The following is a 16,770-nucleotide window of genomic DNA, read 5'->3' as shown; positions in this document are numbered from 1 at the left end:
AAGAGAGAGAGAGGAGAGAGAGAGAGAGAGAGAGAGAGAGAGAGAGAGAGAACACAGTGTTACCGAGAGAGTGAGAGAGAAGGGATGGGGAAAGAAAAAGGGAGGGAGAAGGGGAGGAGAGGTAGAGGAATAGGTAGGTATAGGAATAGGTAGGTATAGGTAGGTATAGGAATATGTATGTACAGGTAGGTATAGGAATAGGTAGGTATAGGAATAGGTAGGTATAGGAATAGGTATGTACAGGTAGGTATAGGAATAGGTAGGTATAGGAATAGGTAGGTATAGGAATAGGTATGTACAGGTAGGTATAGGAATAGGTATGTACAGGTAGGTATAGTAATAGGTAGGTATAGGAATAGGTATGTACAGGTAGGTATAGGAATAGGTAGGTATAGGAATAGGTAGGTATAGGAATATGTATGTACAGGTAGGTATAGGAATAGGTAGGTATAGGAATAGGTAGGTATAGGAATAGGTATGTACAGGTAGGTATAGGAATAGGTAGGTATAGGAATAGGTAGGTATAGGAATAGGTACAGTGAGGGAAAAAAGTATTTGATCCCCTGCTGATGTTGTACGTTTGCCCACTGACAAAGAAATTATCAGTCTATAATTTTAATGGTAGGTTTATTTGAACAGTGAGAGACAGAATAACAACAAAAAAATCCAGAAAAACGCATGTCAAAAATGTTATAAATTGATTTGCATTTTAATGAGGGAAATAAGTATTTGACCCCCTCTCAATGAGAACGATTTCTGGCTCCCATGTGTCTTTTATACAGGTAACGAGCTGAGATTAGGAGCAAACTCTTAAAGGGTGTGCTCCTAATCTCAGTTTGTACCTGTATAAAAGACACCTGTCCACAGAAGCAATCAATCAATCAGATTCCAAACTCTCCACCATCGCCAAGACCAAAGAGCTCTCCAAGGATGTCAGGGACAAGATTGTAGACCTACACAAGGCTGGAATGGGCTACAAGACCATCGCCAAGCAGCTTGGTGAGAAGGTGACAACAGTTGGTGCGATTATTCACAAATGGAAGAAACACAAAATAACTGTCAATCTCCTTCGGCCTGGGGCTCCATGCAAGATCTCACCTCGTGGAGTTGCAATGATCATGAGAACGGTGAGGAATCAGCCCAGAACTACAAGGGAGGATCTTGTCAATGATCTCAAGGCAGCTGGGACCATAGTCACCAAGAAAACAATTGGTAACACACTACGCCGTAAAGGAATGAAATCCTGCAGCGCCCGCAAAGTTCCCCTGCTCAAGAAAGCACATATACATGCCCGTCTGAAGTTTGCCAATGAACATCTGAATGATTCAGAGGAGAACTGGGTGAAAGTGTTGTGGTCAGATGAGACCAAAATCGAGCTCTTTGGCATCAACTCAACTCGCAGTGTTTGGAGGAGGAGGAATGCTGCCTATTACCCCAAGAACACCATCCCCACCGTCAAACATGGAGGTGGAAACATTATGCTTTGGGGGTGTTTTTCTGCTAAGGGGACAGGACAACTTCACCGCATCAAAGGGACGATGGACAGGGCCATATACCGGGTGAGAACCTCCTTCCCTCAGCCAAGGCATTGAAAATGGGTCGTGGATGGGTATTCCAGCATGACAATGACCCAAAACACACCGCCAACGCAACAAAGGAGTGGCTCAAGAAGAAGCACATTAAGGTCCTGGAGTGGCCTAGCCAGTCTCCAGACCTTAATCCCATAGAAAATCTGTAGAGGGAGCTGAAGGTTCGAGTTGCCAAACATCAGCCTCGAAACCTTAATGACTTGGAGAAGATCTGCAAAGAGGAGTGGGACAAAATCCCTCCTGAGATGTGTGCAAACCTGATGGTCAACTACAAGAAACGTCTGACCTCTGTGATTGCCAACAAGGGTTTTGCCACCAAATACTAAGTCATGTTTTGCAGAGGGGTCAAATAATTATTTCCCTCATTAAAATGCAAATCAATTTATAACATTTTTGACATGCGTTTTTCTGGATTTTTTTGTTGTTATTCTGTCTCTCACTGTTCAAATAAACCTACCATTAAAATTATAGACTGATCATTTCTTTGTCAGTGGGCAAACGTACAAAATCAGCAGGGGATCAAATACTTTTTTCCCTCACTGTATGTACAGGTAGGTATAGGAATAGGTAGGTATAGGAATAGGTATGTATAGGAATAGGTAGGTATAGGAATAGGTAGGTACAGGAATAGGTAGGTACACGAATAGGTAGGTACAGGTAGGTATAGTAATAGGTAGGTATAGGAATAGGTATGTACAGGTAGGTATAGGAATAGGTAGGTATAGGAATAGGTATGTACAGGTAGGTATAGGAATAGGTAGGTATAGGAATAGGTATGTACAGGTAGGTATAGGAATAGGTAGGTACAGGAATAGGTAGGTACAGGTAGGTATAGGAATAGGTAGGTATAGGAATAGGTATGTACAGGTAGGTATAGGTAGGTATAGGAATAGGTAGGTACAGGAATAGGTAGGTACAGGTAGGTATAGGAATAGGTATGTACAGGTAGGTATAGGAATAGGTAGGTATATGAATAGGTAGGTATAGGAATAGGTAGGTACAGGAATAGGTAGGTACAGGTAGGTATAGGAATAGGTAGGTACAGGAATAGGTAGTAACAGGCATAGGTAGGTATAGGAATAGGTAGGTACAGGAATAGGTAGGTACACGAATAGGTAGGTACAGGAATAGGTAGGTACAGGAATAGGTAGGTACAGGAATAGGTAGGTACAGGAATAGGTAGGTACAGGAATAGGTAGGTACAGGAATAGGTACAGGAATAGGTAGGTATAGGAATAGGTACAGGAATAGGTAGGTATAGGAATAGGTAGGTATAGAAATAGGTAGGTACAGGAACAGGTAGGTATAGGAATAGGTAGGTACAGGAATAGGTAGGTACAGGAATAGATAGGTATAGGAATAGGTAGGTACAGGAATAGATAGGTATAGGAATAGGTAGGAATAGGTAGGTATAGTAATAGGTACAGTGAGGGAAAAAAGTATTTGATCCCCTGCTGATTTTGTATGTTTGCCCATTGACAAAGAAATGTGGTCCTCTGTAGCGGTAGAGCACGGCGCTTGTAACACCAGGGTAGTGGGTTCGATCCCCGGGACCACCCATACACAAAAATGTATGCACGCATGACTGTAAGTCGCTTTGGATAAAAGCGTTTGCTAAATGGCATATTATTATTATTATTTATTATTAAATGATCAGTCTATAATTTTAATGGTAGTTTATTTGAACAGTGAGAGACAGAATAACAACAACAAAAATCCAGAAGAACGCATTTCAAAAATGTTATAAATTGATTTGCATTTTAATGAGGGAAATAAGTATTTGACCCCCTCTCAATCAGACATAACTGTCAAACTCCCTCGGCCTGGGGCTCCATGCAAGATCTCACTTCGTGGAGTTGCAATGATCATGAGAACGGTGAGGAATCAGCCCAGAACTACAAGGGAGGATCTTGTCAATGATCTCAAGGCAGCTGGGACCATAGTCACCAAGAAAACAATTGGTAACACACTACCCCGTGAAGGACTGAAATCCTGCAGCGTCCGCAAGGTCCCCCTGCTCAAGAAAGCACATACACAGGGCCGTCTGAAGTTTGCCAATGAACATCTGAATGATTCAGAGGAGAACTGGGTGAAAGTGTTGTGGTCAGATGAGACCAAAATGGAGCTCTTTGGCATCAACTCAACTCGCCGTGTTTGGAGGAGGAGGAATGCTGCCTATGACCCCAAGAACACCATCCCCACCGTCAAACATGGAGGTGGAAACATTATGCTTTGGGGGTGTTTTTCTGCTAAGGGGACAGGACAACTTCACCGCATCAAAGGGACGATGGACGGGGCCATGTACCGTCAAATCTTGGGTGAGAACCTCCTTCCCTCAGCCAGGGCATTGAAAATAGGTCGTGGATGGGTATTCCAGCATGACAATGACCCAAAACACACGGCCAAGGCAACAAAGGAGTGGCTCAAAAAGAAGCACATTAAGGTCCTGGAGTGGCCTAGCCAGTCTCCAGACCTTAATCCCATAGAAAATCTGTGGAGGGAGCTGAAGGTTCGAGTTGCCAAACGTCAGCCTCGAAACCTTAATGACTTGGAGAAGATCTGCAAAGAGGAGTGGAACAAAATCCCTCCTGAGATGTGTGCAAACCTGGTGGCCAACTACAAGAGACGTCTGACCTCTGTGATTGCCAACAAGGGTTTTGCCACCAAGTACTAAGTAATGTTCTGCAGAGGGGTCAAATACTTATTTCCCTCATTAAAATGCAAATCAATTCATAAATTTTTTTGACATGCGTTTGTCTGGATTTTTTTGTTGTTATTCTGTCTCTCACTGTTCAAATAAACCTACCATTCTTTGTCAGTGGGCAAACGTACAAAATCAGCAGGGGATCAAATACTTTTTTCCCCTCACTGTAGTTATAGGAATAGGTAGATATAGGAATAGGTAGGTACAGGAATAGGTAGGCAGGGACACAGTATTGTTTTCTCCTTCTAAGCCTTTAACACACAAAGAGGTTTGCTGCCTGGATGTCTGTGTGCTCAGTAATACCATTTTTGTGCTATTCTCCTGGGCAGAATTGCCCCTACCTTTTCAAGACTTGCAGTCTGCAAACAAGGGTTGTAATTCAATACTCGTGTGGCCTCTTGCACATTTCAGTCCATCATGTTTAAGATCCTACAATTTCCCACTGGGAAGACCGTTTGGGGAACAAAGTTAATACTTAACCCTGAGCTTCCAACTCAACCTATATAAACTTCCAGCTGGTATAGGTTTTACACAGATGTCAAAAATAATATCAACCTACTGAGTTTCACTTCACACCAGCCAGGGGTTGGAATACCAAGATAACATACCAAGATATCACAATAGTATGATACCATAGCAAAGCATATGATATTTGCTCTGAAACAAAATGGAGCGAGCAGTGATTGGGAAAATACTCCAAAATGATGACAAAAGCCAATTCAGATATAGGTCAATATAAACTCTACATCTGACTAGCCCTTGAAATCTGACGGCAGACAGGAGTATGGGAGTGAACATTGCAATTGAGGTGTAGCCTAGCCATAGAAATATAATTATTAGAACAGACCTTACTATTCAAGTCCATGTTCTGTGTTGGGTGGACCGGCTGCCATATATATTTTATATTTCTATGGATGTAACACAGATTAAAGAGATAGCGTCCTATAGGTCCACTTACTTGGTCCATTGACATCGGGCAGGTGGGTGAACCTCTCATTGCAGAAGTTCCCCTCGCAGCAGCAGAAGAAGACCTGAGGATTCTCCTCTGTCGCCACACACTCTTGCCTGAGAAAAAGAAAGACAACATTTTAGCGACCGTCAAAGGGAAATGCTTTAGTCTAGAGTAGTGAAGGGACCGCCTCAGCTTTCTATTGACTTCAGTACTTCAGAGGGCTTGTGGTTATACCCTATGCCGGGTCGTGTTCAGAAGGGAGATTACGTTATGAAAAGCAGTGAAACAGGAAGGTTCTACCTGAAACTGTCGAATAAGAAACTCTGTTTTTATATAGTTTTCCGTTGCAAGACTTTTTATAAAGCTTTGCTACTGTGTGCCCTACTGAACACGACCCGGAGACAGAATTAGGGCCTATGACCTGCTCAGACACTTAACTAACTCTTAGCTAACCACCTCCCTCCGTTCCCTTCCCTCGCCATGCAACGCTCACACTATTTACTTATTGACCTATGTGGAGGATAGGAGGGGGAGGAGGGAGAGGACTGGCGGTGTCGCCATGATTCTGTTGATGGGGCACATCGGCAGTGTTGGGCCGTGTCAGCGATGTGTCGGCCTGGCGGGTCATTGGGCAGTGTACTCTCCCCTCAAAGAGCCCGAGCCAATGGCGAGGCCAGCCAGTCGCCCCTGACAACACTGGAAGGGGGCCCAGATTAAGGCTGCTTGGCCTTGTGGGGGGCGAAGGAGTCTCCTCAAGCTGTCCCGATATGAACACCAATGTCTAGAGTAGAGGGATCACACTGATAACTGTGGCCTCCAGGATCAACTTAAATCCTTTACTATTTCAAAGCATTTACATCAATGCAGTCAAGGAACCTGGATCTTCATTCCCGCAGGGTAATATGTTGCACAATTCATTCAGAGCAGGTCGGACCACCTCACCGGTGCCGGCAAGATAACATATCTTTACCCAAGTCTAATCTACAACAGTCTTGAGCATTTCAAAAAAGCTTTTCGACTTAAGCTTGTCACTCAACACACTTCGATGTTTGGTATTTCAAACATGCACCAGAGGCTCTGCTCGTCTGCTATTTTAAGAAGTGGTGACCTCTAGTTTAAGCAACCTGGGATTGCTGGCATTGCGTTTCAAGATCAGTCATTGTTGCTGGCCCACTTTCGCACTGGCAGTCTCGATGATGGATCGGGAATCGTTGCATATATAGCCTTTTCATGGTGAGAAGCTAACGCAGCTTTAGAATTGAGCTTGTAGAAAACCTCTGGTTAAATACCCCAAAACAAAAGCCCTTTAGGCATCGTTACCTTGGCTCTTCTCATTGAACACTATAAAACACAACAACGTTCATTCTTTTTGAGTTGTACACATCCACACAACATTTGTCTGACTCTGTAAACAACTATGCAGTGGATTGGTTTTAGCCAAAACCTTTTTCCTCCTCTATAACGTGTTTCCAGGGAGACTATATTCAAGTTTCCCATCCGGATCCATCTATTCAACCATTTATCTGGGTCTCGGGAGCAAGGCCGGAAATAGATCGCAATGGCAACCGGTTGAAAAATCTACCTCACCACTCCGCCTGACTTTTCCGGCGACGGCGAAGCCTTGGTTATCGAGCACCTACAGGGCGCCCCCGGGCGCGGGGTAATTGAATATTCCAGTTCGACAGAGAGACATTTAATATGGAGTCCATGCTTCTACATCTGCATTGCTTGCTGTTTGGGGATTTAGGCTGGGTTTCTGTATTGTGACCTCTGCTGATGTGAAAAGGCCTTTAGAAATACACTTGATTTGATCAATAGCACTTCCAACAGATGAAATGAAAACAACAAATGTCAATACCGCAAGCGAAACGTTGGAGACAAGTTCTTGTCCGGTTACACACACACATACCAGCGGTGAAGTCAATAGGCAGTAATGCTTGAGTGACAAATCCAACTGTGATTATTAAAGTTGTATATATGGTCATATTTGATGATTAGATTAACATAGTCATTATCGATCAGTGACGTATGGGGACCCCATTGTGCTTCATTAAAACATTGAGTAGATATTCAAACCCACCTATACAATCATAGGGGACACACTGACTCTACCTCTTTGCCACACAAGGGCCCCTATTCATAAAGAGTCTAAGAGTAGGAGTGCTGATATAGGATCCGATTTTTGCCTTCAGACCTGATGTTAGCTCAGCACTCCTACGGAGACTCTTTGTGAATACATCCCAGGAATCCAATCTTTAAGGCAGAGGAAGGCAGAGTTGATCTAATCTACAATTCAACAGTATTATTATATAGGACCTTGCTCAGGGGCACAACGGTAGGAGATTCTACCTGTCATAGCAGTTGAAGTCGTCCAGCCAGCAGCCCTTCTTCACCAGCTGGATGGTACCCGAGTTGTTGCGCCATGACGCGTAGCAGTGCAACCGCTTGTCCTTCTCACCCTCGCAGCGCTCTACCCCACTCTGGTTAGTCTTCTCGATCTCATAGTTGACGTTATAGAACAAGCACTCCCGTGTGTCCACCTCTCCATGGCTTGGTCCTGTCACAGAGAGAAAGACGAGGATCGTTAGAAGAATACCATTAGCCCAGATTAAATACACACTATAACCTATAACTTATGCATTCAAAACCCAGAGCTGTGTTTGGTACAAGCGTCGTCTCAGAAGTATCCACACGTAGACATAAACAATCAAAAAGATGCTCTTCCTTTAAATACAACCAAAAATGCAAGTCAGGATTGAGATATTAATTAAAGATCAGGACCAATCAAGAATCACAGATGATGTATAAAATCCCTCAACCCCTGTGTGTCAATGGGTTTGAGAAAATAACAGTTTGCTAGTGAAGCACAACCGAAAGGAGGGGATTCTCCTGTATCGCGTAGTGTGGTACAGTAGTGGTGATTGCTGTGGTGAGTGGCATCGTGTTTGATGAGGACATGGCACACGGCACCGCACCACAAATAGAAGCACAGAGACACCTCCCTGCGGCGCACAGAAACTCGGCTCGCTTTCCTCTCTTGTCAAAACAGCACTTGAGACGTTACTCATGCCTTATTTTGATGATGAAAGCGGAGTACGTGCCGAAAGAGGGAAAGAGAGAAGTAGAGTATTTAGAGGAGAGAGGGAGTGAGAGAAAACGAGAGAGAGTGAGTGAGAGGGAGTGAGAGAGCGAAATGGAGAGAAGGGAATAGAGAGGGGAAAAGAGGAGGATCTTGTAAGGTAAGGATTGAACACAGTAGGCTGCTACAGACTGAAGGCATGTCGACTGCAGCGTTTGCCAGTACACAAAGAAGGGCCAGCACACCTCCGAGCAGAGGTAGGATTTCATCGTCATATAAAGCAAGGACTGTGATCAACAATGAGCATGGAGGGGGAGGGTGATGGGGAATGTGGACATTGTGTCAGGAGAGATAATGGATCCCAGATTTGACCTCTGACCCTTTCTGGGTAGCAGAGAATGAGGTCATTTGGAAACCTAATTGACACAGAAACACAGAGAGACCTTGGAAAAGGAAAACTGAACAGTTATCCATTTATAGAAGAAAGACTTGCAGGAGGAAGAACACATTAAAAACCTGTGGCAAACCAAATTAGCTTAAGGGAAAAAGCTACCTTTCTCAGCACCCAAAAGTCATTTTACCAACCTTTTCAGCTCAAAGGTTTAACAGCTAGTGGGAGTCCATAGCAACAAGACCCAGAGCCATAGAGGCCTTAGGCTATCTCTGCATTTCCTGGAATATTACAATGGCCGCTTGACAAGGGCAGCATATCCTTGCTGTGGCAGAGGAGTGAAAGGTCATCAGGGAGATAACCTCGGTGGTGTGTGTGAATAGAGAGAAAAGAGAGAGAAAACACTGCTCCTTCCAAAAGAAAACAGGCCAAAATAACAGCATGAAGAAGAGCTCCTTTTCCCCCTCCCTGCTGGAGCAACGGAGAGAGAGAGAGAGAGAGAGAGAGAGAGAGAGAGAGAGAGAGAGAGAGAGAGAGAGAGAGAGAGAGAGAGAGAGAGAGAGAGAGAGAGAGAGAGAGAGAGAGAGAGAGAGAGAGAGAGAGAGAGAGAATAGAGAGAGAGGGAGACTGAGCGAGTGATGGAGAGAGAGTGGGAGAGAGAGTGAGTGACAGTGAGGGAGAAAGAGTGAGGGAAAGAGTGTGAGGGTGAGCGAGAGCGAGAGACGGGGTGAGTGAGGGACTGAGAGAGAATTAGAGGGTGAGCGAAAGAGCGAGAGAGAAGCTGTGCGAGGAAGTGATAGAGGAGTGTGAAAGAGAAAGAGAGAGAGAGAGAGAATGAGGGTGAGCGAGGGAGTAAGAGGATGAGCGAGTGAGGGAGAGCGAGTGAGGGAGAGTGAGCAAGGGAGAGAGAGAGGGTAAACAAGGGAGTGATATAGGATGAACGAGAGAGAGAGGGTAAGCGAGGGAGTGAGAGATTGGGTGAGCGAAGGTGTGAGAGGGTGCGTGAGGGAGAGAGGGTGAGCAAGAGACAGTGAGGGTGAGCGAGATAGGGGGTGAGTGAAGGAATGAGAGAGTGGGGGTGAGTGAGAGTGAGAGAAAGCGAGAGGGTGAGCGAGGGTGTGAGAGGGTGAGCGAGGGAGTGAGAGAGAGAGAAAGAGGGGGTGAGGAGAGAGGGGCTGAGCGAGAAGGCGGGGGTAGATCGAGAAAGTGAGGGTGAGCGAGTTTGGTTGTGAGTGAGGGAGAGAGGGTGAGCGAGGGAGAGAGAGGGTGAGCAAGGGAGACAGATAGGGTGAGGGAGTGAGATAGTGAGAGGAGGGGTGAAAGAGAGACATTTAGCGAGGGAGTGACAGAGGGCGAGATAGCGAGATGAGAGGGTGAGTGAAATAGGTTGAGTGAGAGAGGGTGAACAAGAGTGAGAGAATGAACGAGAGAGAGAGAGAGAGGGTGCATGAGGGAGTGTGAGGGGTGAGTCAGTGAGTAAGAGAGGGTGAACACAAATTTGACAGCGCCGACCACGGCCAATCTGTGCATTAACCGTCGCTAGGCAACGGAAAATGTGGGAGTATAGGCCTTCGCCCCGCTCTCCCAGACAAAGCCTTGTATAACTAACCTTGTGGGGGGACACAATTCAGTCCCATTCAAAATCCTATTTTCGTTAACCCCTAAACCTAACCCATACCTTAACCCCAAAACCTAACCCTCGCTCCTAACCCTAAAACTAACCCTAGCTCCTAACCCGAACACTAATTTTAACCCTAAACTCCCTAGAAATAGCATTTGACCTTGTGGGGACAAACAAAATGTCCCCAGTTGGTAAAATGTTTGTTTGCTTACTATTCTTGTGGGGACTTCTGGTCCCCACAAGTATAGTTAAACACGTCCAGACACACACAGTGTACATAAACACTCCAGCAGGAACACATGCACACACACACACTCCAGCAGCAGTGTGAGACTGGAAAGAGGGAGCTTGATGCCAATGTCCTGTTCGTGTTGCTGCACGACAGGTTGAATACTAAAAAACCCTGCTGCCTCAGCAATGGACGCTTATCAACATCCAGGAGCTGAATTTACAGGGTTCCATGGGGATATTAAGGCTAATGGCGATAGCGGATGTCAGGAACAAACAAAAGGAATTATGCGCGCAAAACGCTGCATGTTACAACCACTGGTCCCCCCCCCCCTTTACATTACTTGGGCAATTTAATTTTACTGTCACCAGAGTTTTAATGGACCACATACAGTAGGGCTGGCAACAGCGACTTGAACGGGCTAATTCACAACGACAGACGTACGACATAACCAACCCCTCTACGTAAAAAAAATGACGGTTAGCGTGCTTATGATCATTGGTGGTCTTAAAAAAAAGCCATAAAAGCCAAGTAAACCAGGTCCAGGCCTCACTAGAGAGATGCCAGAGAGAGGCCTGCTGCTTCCTGGTCGATGGATCATCATAGCCATTCAAACAGCTTTATCCTACTTCAGGCACAAGAGAAAAAAGAGAAACCATCTGTTTCTAGCACTCAGGAGCAAGCAGACCTTCGGCACTTCATACAGCACATCTTGTTCAGTACTGACTGCCTCAAGACTGTGGAATGGCCTAGCAATTTTATTTAATTTTTTTACCTTTCTCAGGAAGAGGATTTTTATCCACAGCTGTTGGCGAGCTCTGGTGCTAAATAGTGGTTAGAGAGCAACTACTCAAATCAGCAACCAATTAACACTCCACGGAGGAAAATTCCCTTCACATTCCACACCTTCATCAAGCCAAAGTCCTTTCTCAGTTACAAGGACTTATTTCCCTCTTTTGTTGTCCACATAACACACTATGAATCAAGACTTGTTGAAACAGTTAACCTCTAAAAGTAAGCCTTTGTCCTTTATCCTAAGCTTACATATGGAATTGTTTTATGATAGTCATACCATGGATCATTAGGCTGTTTGATTTGACTTTTAGGACCCCTGTATGTATAAAAAGGAAAATATTTATAGAAAATATATATATATATATATATATATATATATATATATATATATATATATATATATACACACAGTGGGGAAAAAAAGTATTTAGTCAGCCACCAATTGTGCAAGTTCTCCCACTTAAAAAGATGAGAGAGGCCTGTAATTTTCATCATAGGTACACGTCAACTATGACAGACAAAATGAGAAAATCACATTGTAGGATATTTTATGAATTTATTTGCAAATTATGGTGGAAAATAAGTATTTGGTCAATAACAAAAGTTTCTCAATACTTTGTTATATACCCTTTGTTGGCAATGACACAGGTCAAACATTTTCTGTAAGTCTTCACAAGGTTTTCACACACTGTTGCTGGTATTTTGGCAATTTCCTCCATGCAGATCTCCTCTAGAGCAGTGATGTTTTGGGGCTGTCGCTGGGCAACACGGACTTTCAACTCCCTCCAAAGATTTTCTATGGGGTTGAGATCTGGAGACTGGCTAGGCCACTCCAGGACCTTGAAATGCTTCTTACGAAGCCACTCCTTCGTTGCCCGGGCGGTGTGTCTGGGATCATTGTCATGCTGAAAGACCCAGCCACGTTTCATCTTCAATGCCCTTGCTGATGGAAGGAGGTTTTCACTCAAAATCTCACGATACATGGCCCCATTCATTCTTTCCTTTACACGGATCAGTCGTCCTGGTCCCTTTGCAGAAAAACAGCCCCAAAGCATGATGTTTCCACCCCCATGCTTCACAGTAGGTATGGTGTCTTTGGATGCAACTCAGCATTCTTTGTCCTCCAAACACGACGAGTTGAGTTTTTACCAAAAAGTTATATTTTGGTTTCATCTGACCATATGACATTCTCCCAATCCTCTTCTTGATCATCCAAATGCACTCTAGCAAACTTCAGACGGGCCTGGACATGTACTGGCTTAAGCAGGGGGACACGTCTGGCACTGCAGGATTTGAGTCCCTGGCGGCGTAGTGTGTTACTGATGGTAGGCTTTGTTACTTTGGTCCCAGCTCTCTGCAGGTCATTCACTAGGTTCCCCCGTGTGGTTCTGGGATTTTTGCTCACCGTTCTTGTGATCATTTTGACCCCACGAGGTGAGATCTTGCGTGGAGCCCCAGATCGAGGGAGATTATCAGTGGTCTTGTATGTCTTCCATTTCCTAATAACTGCTCCCACAGTTGATTTCTTCAAACCAAGCTGCTTACCTATTGCAGATTCACTCTTCCCAGCCTGGTGCAGGTCTACAATTTTGTTTCTGGTGTCCTTTGACAGCTCTTTGGTCTTGGCCATAGTGGAGTTTGGAGTGTGACTGTTTGAGGTTGTGGACAGGTGTCTTTTATACTGATAACAAGTTCAAACAGGTGCCATTAATACAGGTAACGAGTGGAGGACAGAGGAGCCTCTTAAAGAAGAAGTTACAGGTCTGTGAGAGCCAGAAATCTTGCTTGTTTGTAGGTGACCAAATACTTATTTTCCACCATAATTTGCAAATAAATTCATTAAAAATCCTACAATGTGGTTTTCTGGATTTTTTTTCTCTCAATTTGTCTGTCATAGTTGACGTGTACCTATGATGAAAATTACAGGCCTCTCTCATCTTTTTAAGTGGGAGAACTTGCACAATTGGTGGCTGACTAAATACTTTTTTCCCCACTGTATGTCATGCAATAAAATGCAAATTAATTACTTAAAAATCATGCAATGTGATTTCGTCTCTCACAGTTGAAGTGTACCTATGATAAAAATTACAGACCTCTACATGTTTTGTAAGTAGGAAAACCTGCAAAATCGGCAGTGCATCAAATACTTGTTCTCCCCAATGTATATATACACATACATACACACCACCAGTAAAAAGTTTGGACACCTACTCATTCAAGGGTTTTTCTTTATTTTTACATTGTAGAATACTAGTGAAGACATCAAAACTATGAAATAACACATATGGAATCATGTAGTAACCAAAAAAGTGTTAAACAATTCAAAATATATTTTATATTTGTGATTCTTCAAATAGCCACCCTTTGCATTGATGACAGCTTTGCACAGCTCCAACTAAGACGTTTTCACAGCTATAGGCCTATTCCCAGGAACCCTAAAACTGAGCTCCAACTAAGACATTTTCACAGCTATAGGCCTATTCCCATGAACCCTGAAACTGACCTCCAACTAAGATGTTTTCACAGCACCATGGCAACGATTCAAAGGAGAGGAAAAAGCAGTGGACTCTGAAGCGGACTCTTCCGTAACGATGGAGAAAAAATCAAAAGTAAAGTCTGGAACTAATTTCATAAACGGCATCCGTCTGCACAACTGCACACACACGGGGCCACAGGAACAGACCGAGGCACAACTGCGAGCGGGTGCTCCCGCATTCGTTCCAAGCACCCCAGTCTGTAATTAAAAGCACAACTTGGCCTACCGCAAGAACACAGCGGCAAGTCGCTTTATCACACAAAACAAATTGAGGTCTTCTCGACTCGCCTCCGAGGCTTGTTTAGTGTATAAACAACAAAGGAATGTGTATATTTTGTTGGGGACATCTGTAACCCTGGAATGACTTGAATGTGGACATTTTTGGGGCCTTTCCGTGGCTGGGTACTCAAATCGTTCACCCTAACAGGATAGGCTACATGAGTATCACAAGACTATACAGTGAGGGAAAAAAGTATTTGAACCCCTGCTGATTTTGTACGTTTGCCCACTGACAAAGAAATGATCAGTCTATAATTTTAATGGTAGGTTTATTTGAACAGTGAGAGACAGAATAACAACAAAAAAATCCAGAAAAAACGCATGTCAAAAATGTTATAAATTGAGTTGCATTTTAAATGAGGGAAATAAGTATTTGACCCCCTCTATATCAGACATATTTCTGGCTCCCAGGTGTCTTTTATATAGGTAACGAGCTGAGATTAGGAGCATACTCTTAAAGGGAGTGCTCCTAATCTCAGCTTGTTACCTGTATAAAAGACACCTGTCCACAGAAGCAATCAATCAGATTCCAAACTCTCCACCATGGTCAAGACCAAAGAGCTCTCCAAGGATGTCAGGGACAAGATTGTAGACCTACACAAGGCTGGAATGGGCTACAAGACCATCGCCAAGCAGCTTGGAGAGAAGGTGACAACAGTTGGTGCGATTATTCGCAAATGGAAGAAACACAAAAGACCTGTCAATCTCCCTCGGCCTGGGGCTCCATGCAAGATCTCACCTCGTGGAGTTGCAATGATCATGAGAACGGTGAGGAATCAGCCCAGAACTACACAGGAGGATCTTGTCAATGATCTCAAGGCAGCTGGGACCATAGTCACCAAGAAAACAATTGGTAACACACTACGCCGTGAAGGACTGATATCCTGCAGCGCCCGCAAGGTCCCCCTGCTCAAGAAAGCACATATACAGGGCCGTCTGAAGTTTGCCAATTAACATCTGAATGATTCAGAGGAGAACTGGGTGAAAGTGTTGTGGTCAGATGAGACCAAAATCAAGCTCTTTGGCATCAACTCAACTCGCCGTGTTTGGAGAAGGAGGAATGCTGCCTATGACCCCAAGAACACCATCCCCACCGTCAAACATGGAGGTGGAAACATTATGCTTTGGGGGTGTTTTTCCTGCTAAGGGGACAGGACAACTTCACCGCATCAAAGGGACGATGGACAGGGCCACGTACCATCAAATCTTGGGTGAGAACCTCCTTCCCTCAGCCAGGGCATTGAAAATGGGTGGTGGATGGGTATTCCAGCATGACAATGACCCAAAACACACGGCCAAGGCAATAAAGGAGTGGCTCAAGAAGAAGCACATTAAGGTCCTGGAGTGGCCTAGCCAGTCTCCAGACCTTAATCCCATAGAAAATCTGTGGAGGGAGCTGAAGGTTCGAGTTTCCAAACGTCAGCCTCGAAACCTTAATGACTTGGAGAAGATCTGCAAAGAGGAGTGGAACAAAATCCCTCCTGAGATGTGTGCAAACCTGGTGGCCAACTACAAGAAACGTCTGACCTCTGTGATTGCCAACAAGGGTTTTGCCACCAAGTACTAAGTCATGTTTTGCAGAGGGGTCAAATACTTATTTCCCTCATTAAAATGTAAATCAATTTATAAGATTTTTGACATGCGTTTTTCTGGATTTTTTGGTTGTTATTCTGTCTCTTACTGTTCAAGTAAACATACCATTAAAATTATAGACTGATCATGTCTTTGTCAGTGGGCAAACGTACAAAATCAGCAGGGGATCAAATACTTTTTTCCCCTCACTGTATGTGAGAAAGGGAGCTTAGGCCTACATTTCTGAACAAAACTGTTCATTTTGACAATAGGCCTACAAAACAAATATCACATGGTATGAAAAACATACAACACAGCCAATACAAAGAAGACACTGAATCATGTTTCCAGTGGAATGTCTCAAGATTTGTATAAATAAAATCAGAACACACATCATTAGTTGAAGTCGGTAGTATGCTTCGAACTTCATTCTTAATTAAAATGTCAATCTCATTCATCAAGCAAATGTGTGACAGTTGGACAACAAACACAGGGGAAAAGGCAACTGTGCTTTGCATGAAATTATTTTATCAAGACCATAAATTCCTGCAAAGATGAGGTCATTACCTGCCTCTACACCAACTGGTGTGCTAACTCCAGCACGTGGAAGTGTTGACCCAGTGTTCACCCGTCTTGGAATACCTGATGGTCAAATCCCGGCCTTTCTACCTCCCGAGGGAGTTTTCAGCTGTTATCTGTGACATTCCACCTCAGAACAAGAAACATAACAAGCTGGCACTTAAACTGTACAAGGCTATAAACAATCAAGAAAAGCAGCCTCTGGGTGTAGGTTTTCTGGTTGCGGGCGATTTTAATTATGCGTAACTAAGACACGTGATGCCCAACTTCCATTAACACGTCTCCAACGCCAGGGCAATAAAGTCCTAGACCACTGTTATTCTACCCACAAGCAAGAATACAAGGCCCTCCCCTCACCGACCCAGAGGATTGGGTGATCTCGCTCTCCGAGGCCGACGTGAGTAAGGTCTTTAAATCAGGTCAACACCCGCAAGGCCGCGGGGC

The 16,770-nt window shown here is 44.2% G+C and overlaps 1 protein-coding gene across 1 annotated transcript in view; it reads right to left on the bottom strand.

Annotated features, from left to right (window-relative positions):
• The window catches only part of LOC311109259 (activin receptor type-2B-like), a 55,884-nt gene that overhangs the window by 15,456 nt on the left and 23,658 nt on the right, over window positions 1-16,770 (bottom strand). Inside the window, exons 2-3 of the mRNA XM_084152096.1 lie at window positions 7,595-7,802; window positions 5,252-5,358 (exon numbers count right to left, since the gene is read on the bottom strand). Of these exons, the coding sequence (XP_084008222.1) occupies window positions 5,252-5,358; window positions 7,595-7,802 (315 nt within the window). The remainder of the gene's footprint in view (window positions 1-5,251; window positions 5,359-7,594; window positions 7,803-16,770) is intronic.

Source organism: Coregonus lavaretus (genome assembly GCF_964263955.1).
Source record: "Coregonus lavaretus genome assembly, chromosome: 34".
NCBI lineage: Eukaryota > Metazoa > Chordata > Actinopteri > Salmoniformes > Salmonidae > Coregonus > Coregonus lavaretus.
This window is presented reverse-complemented; position numbering and strand designations above follow the sequence as displayed.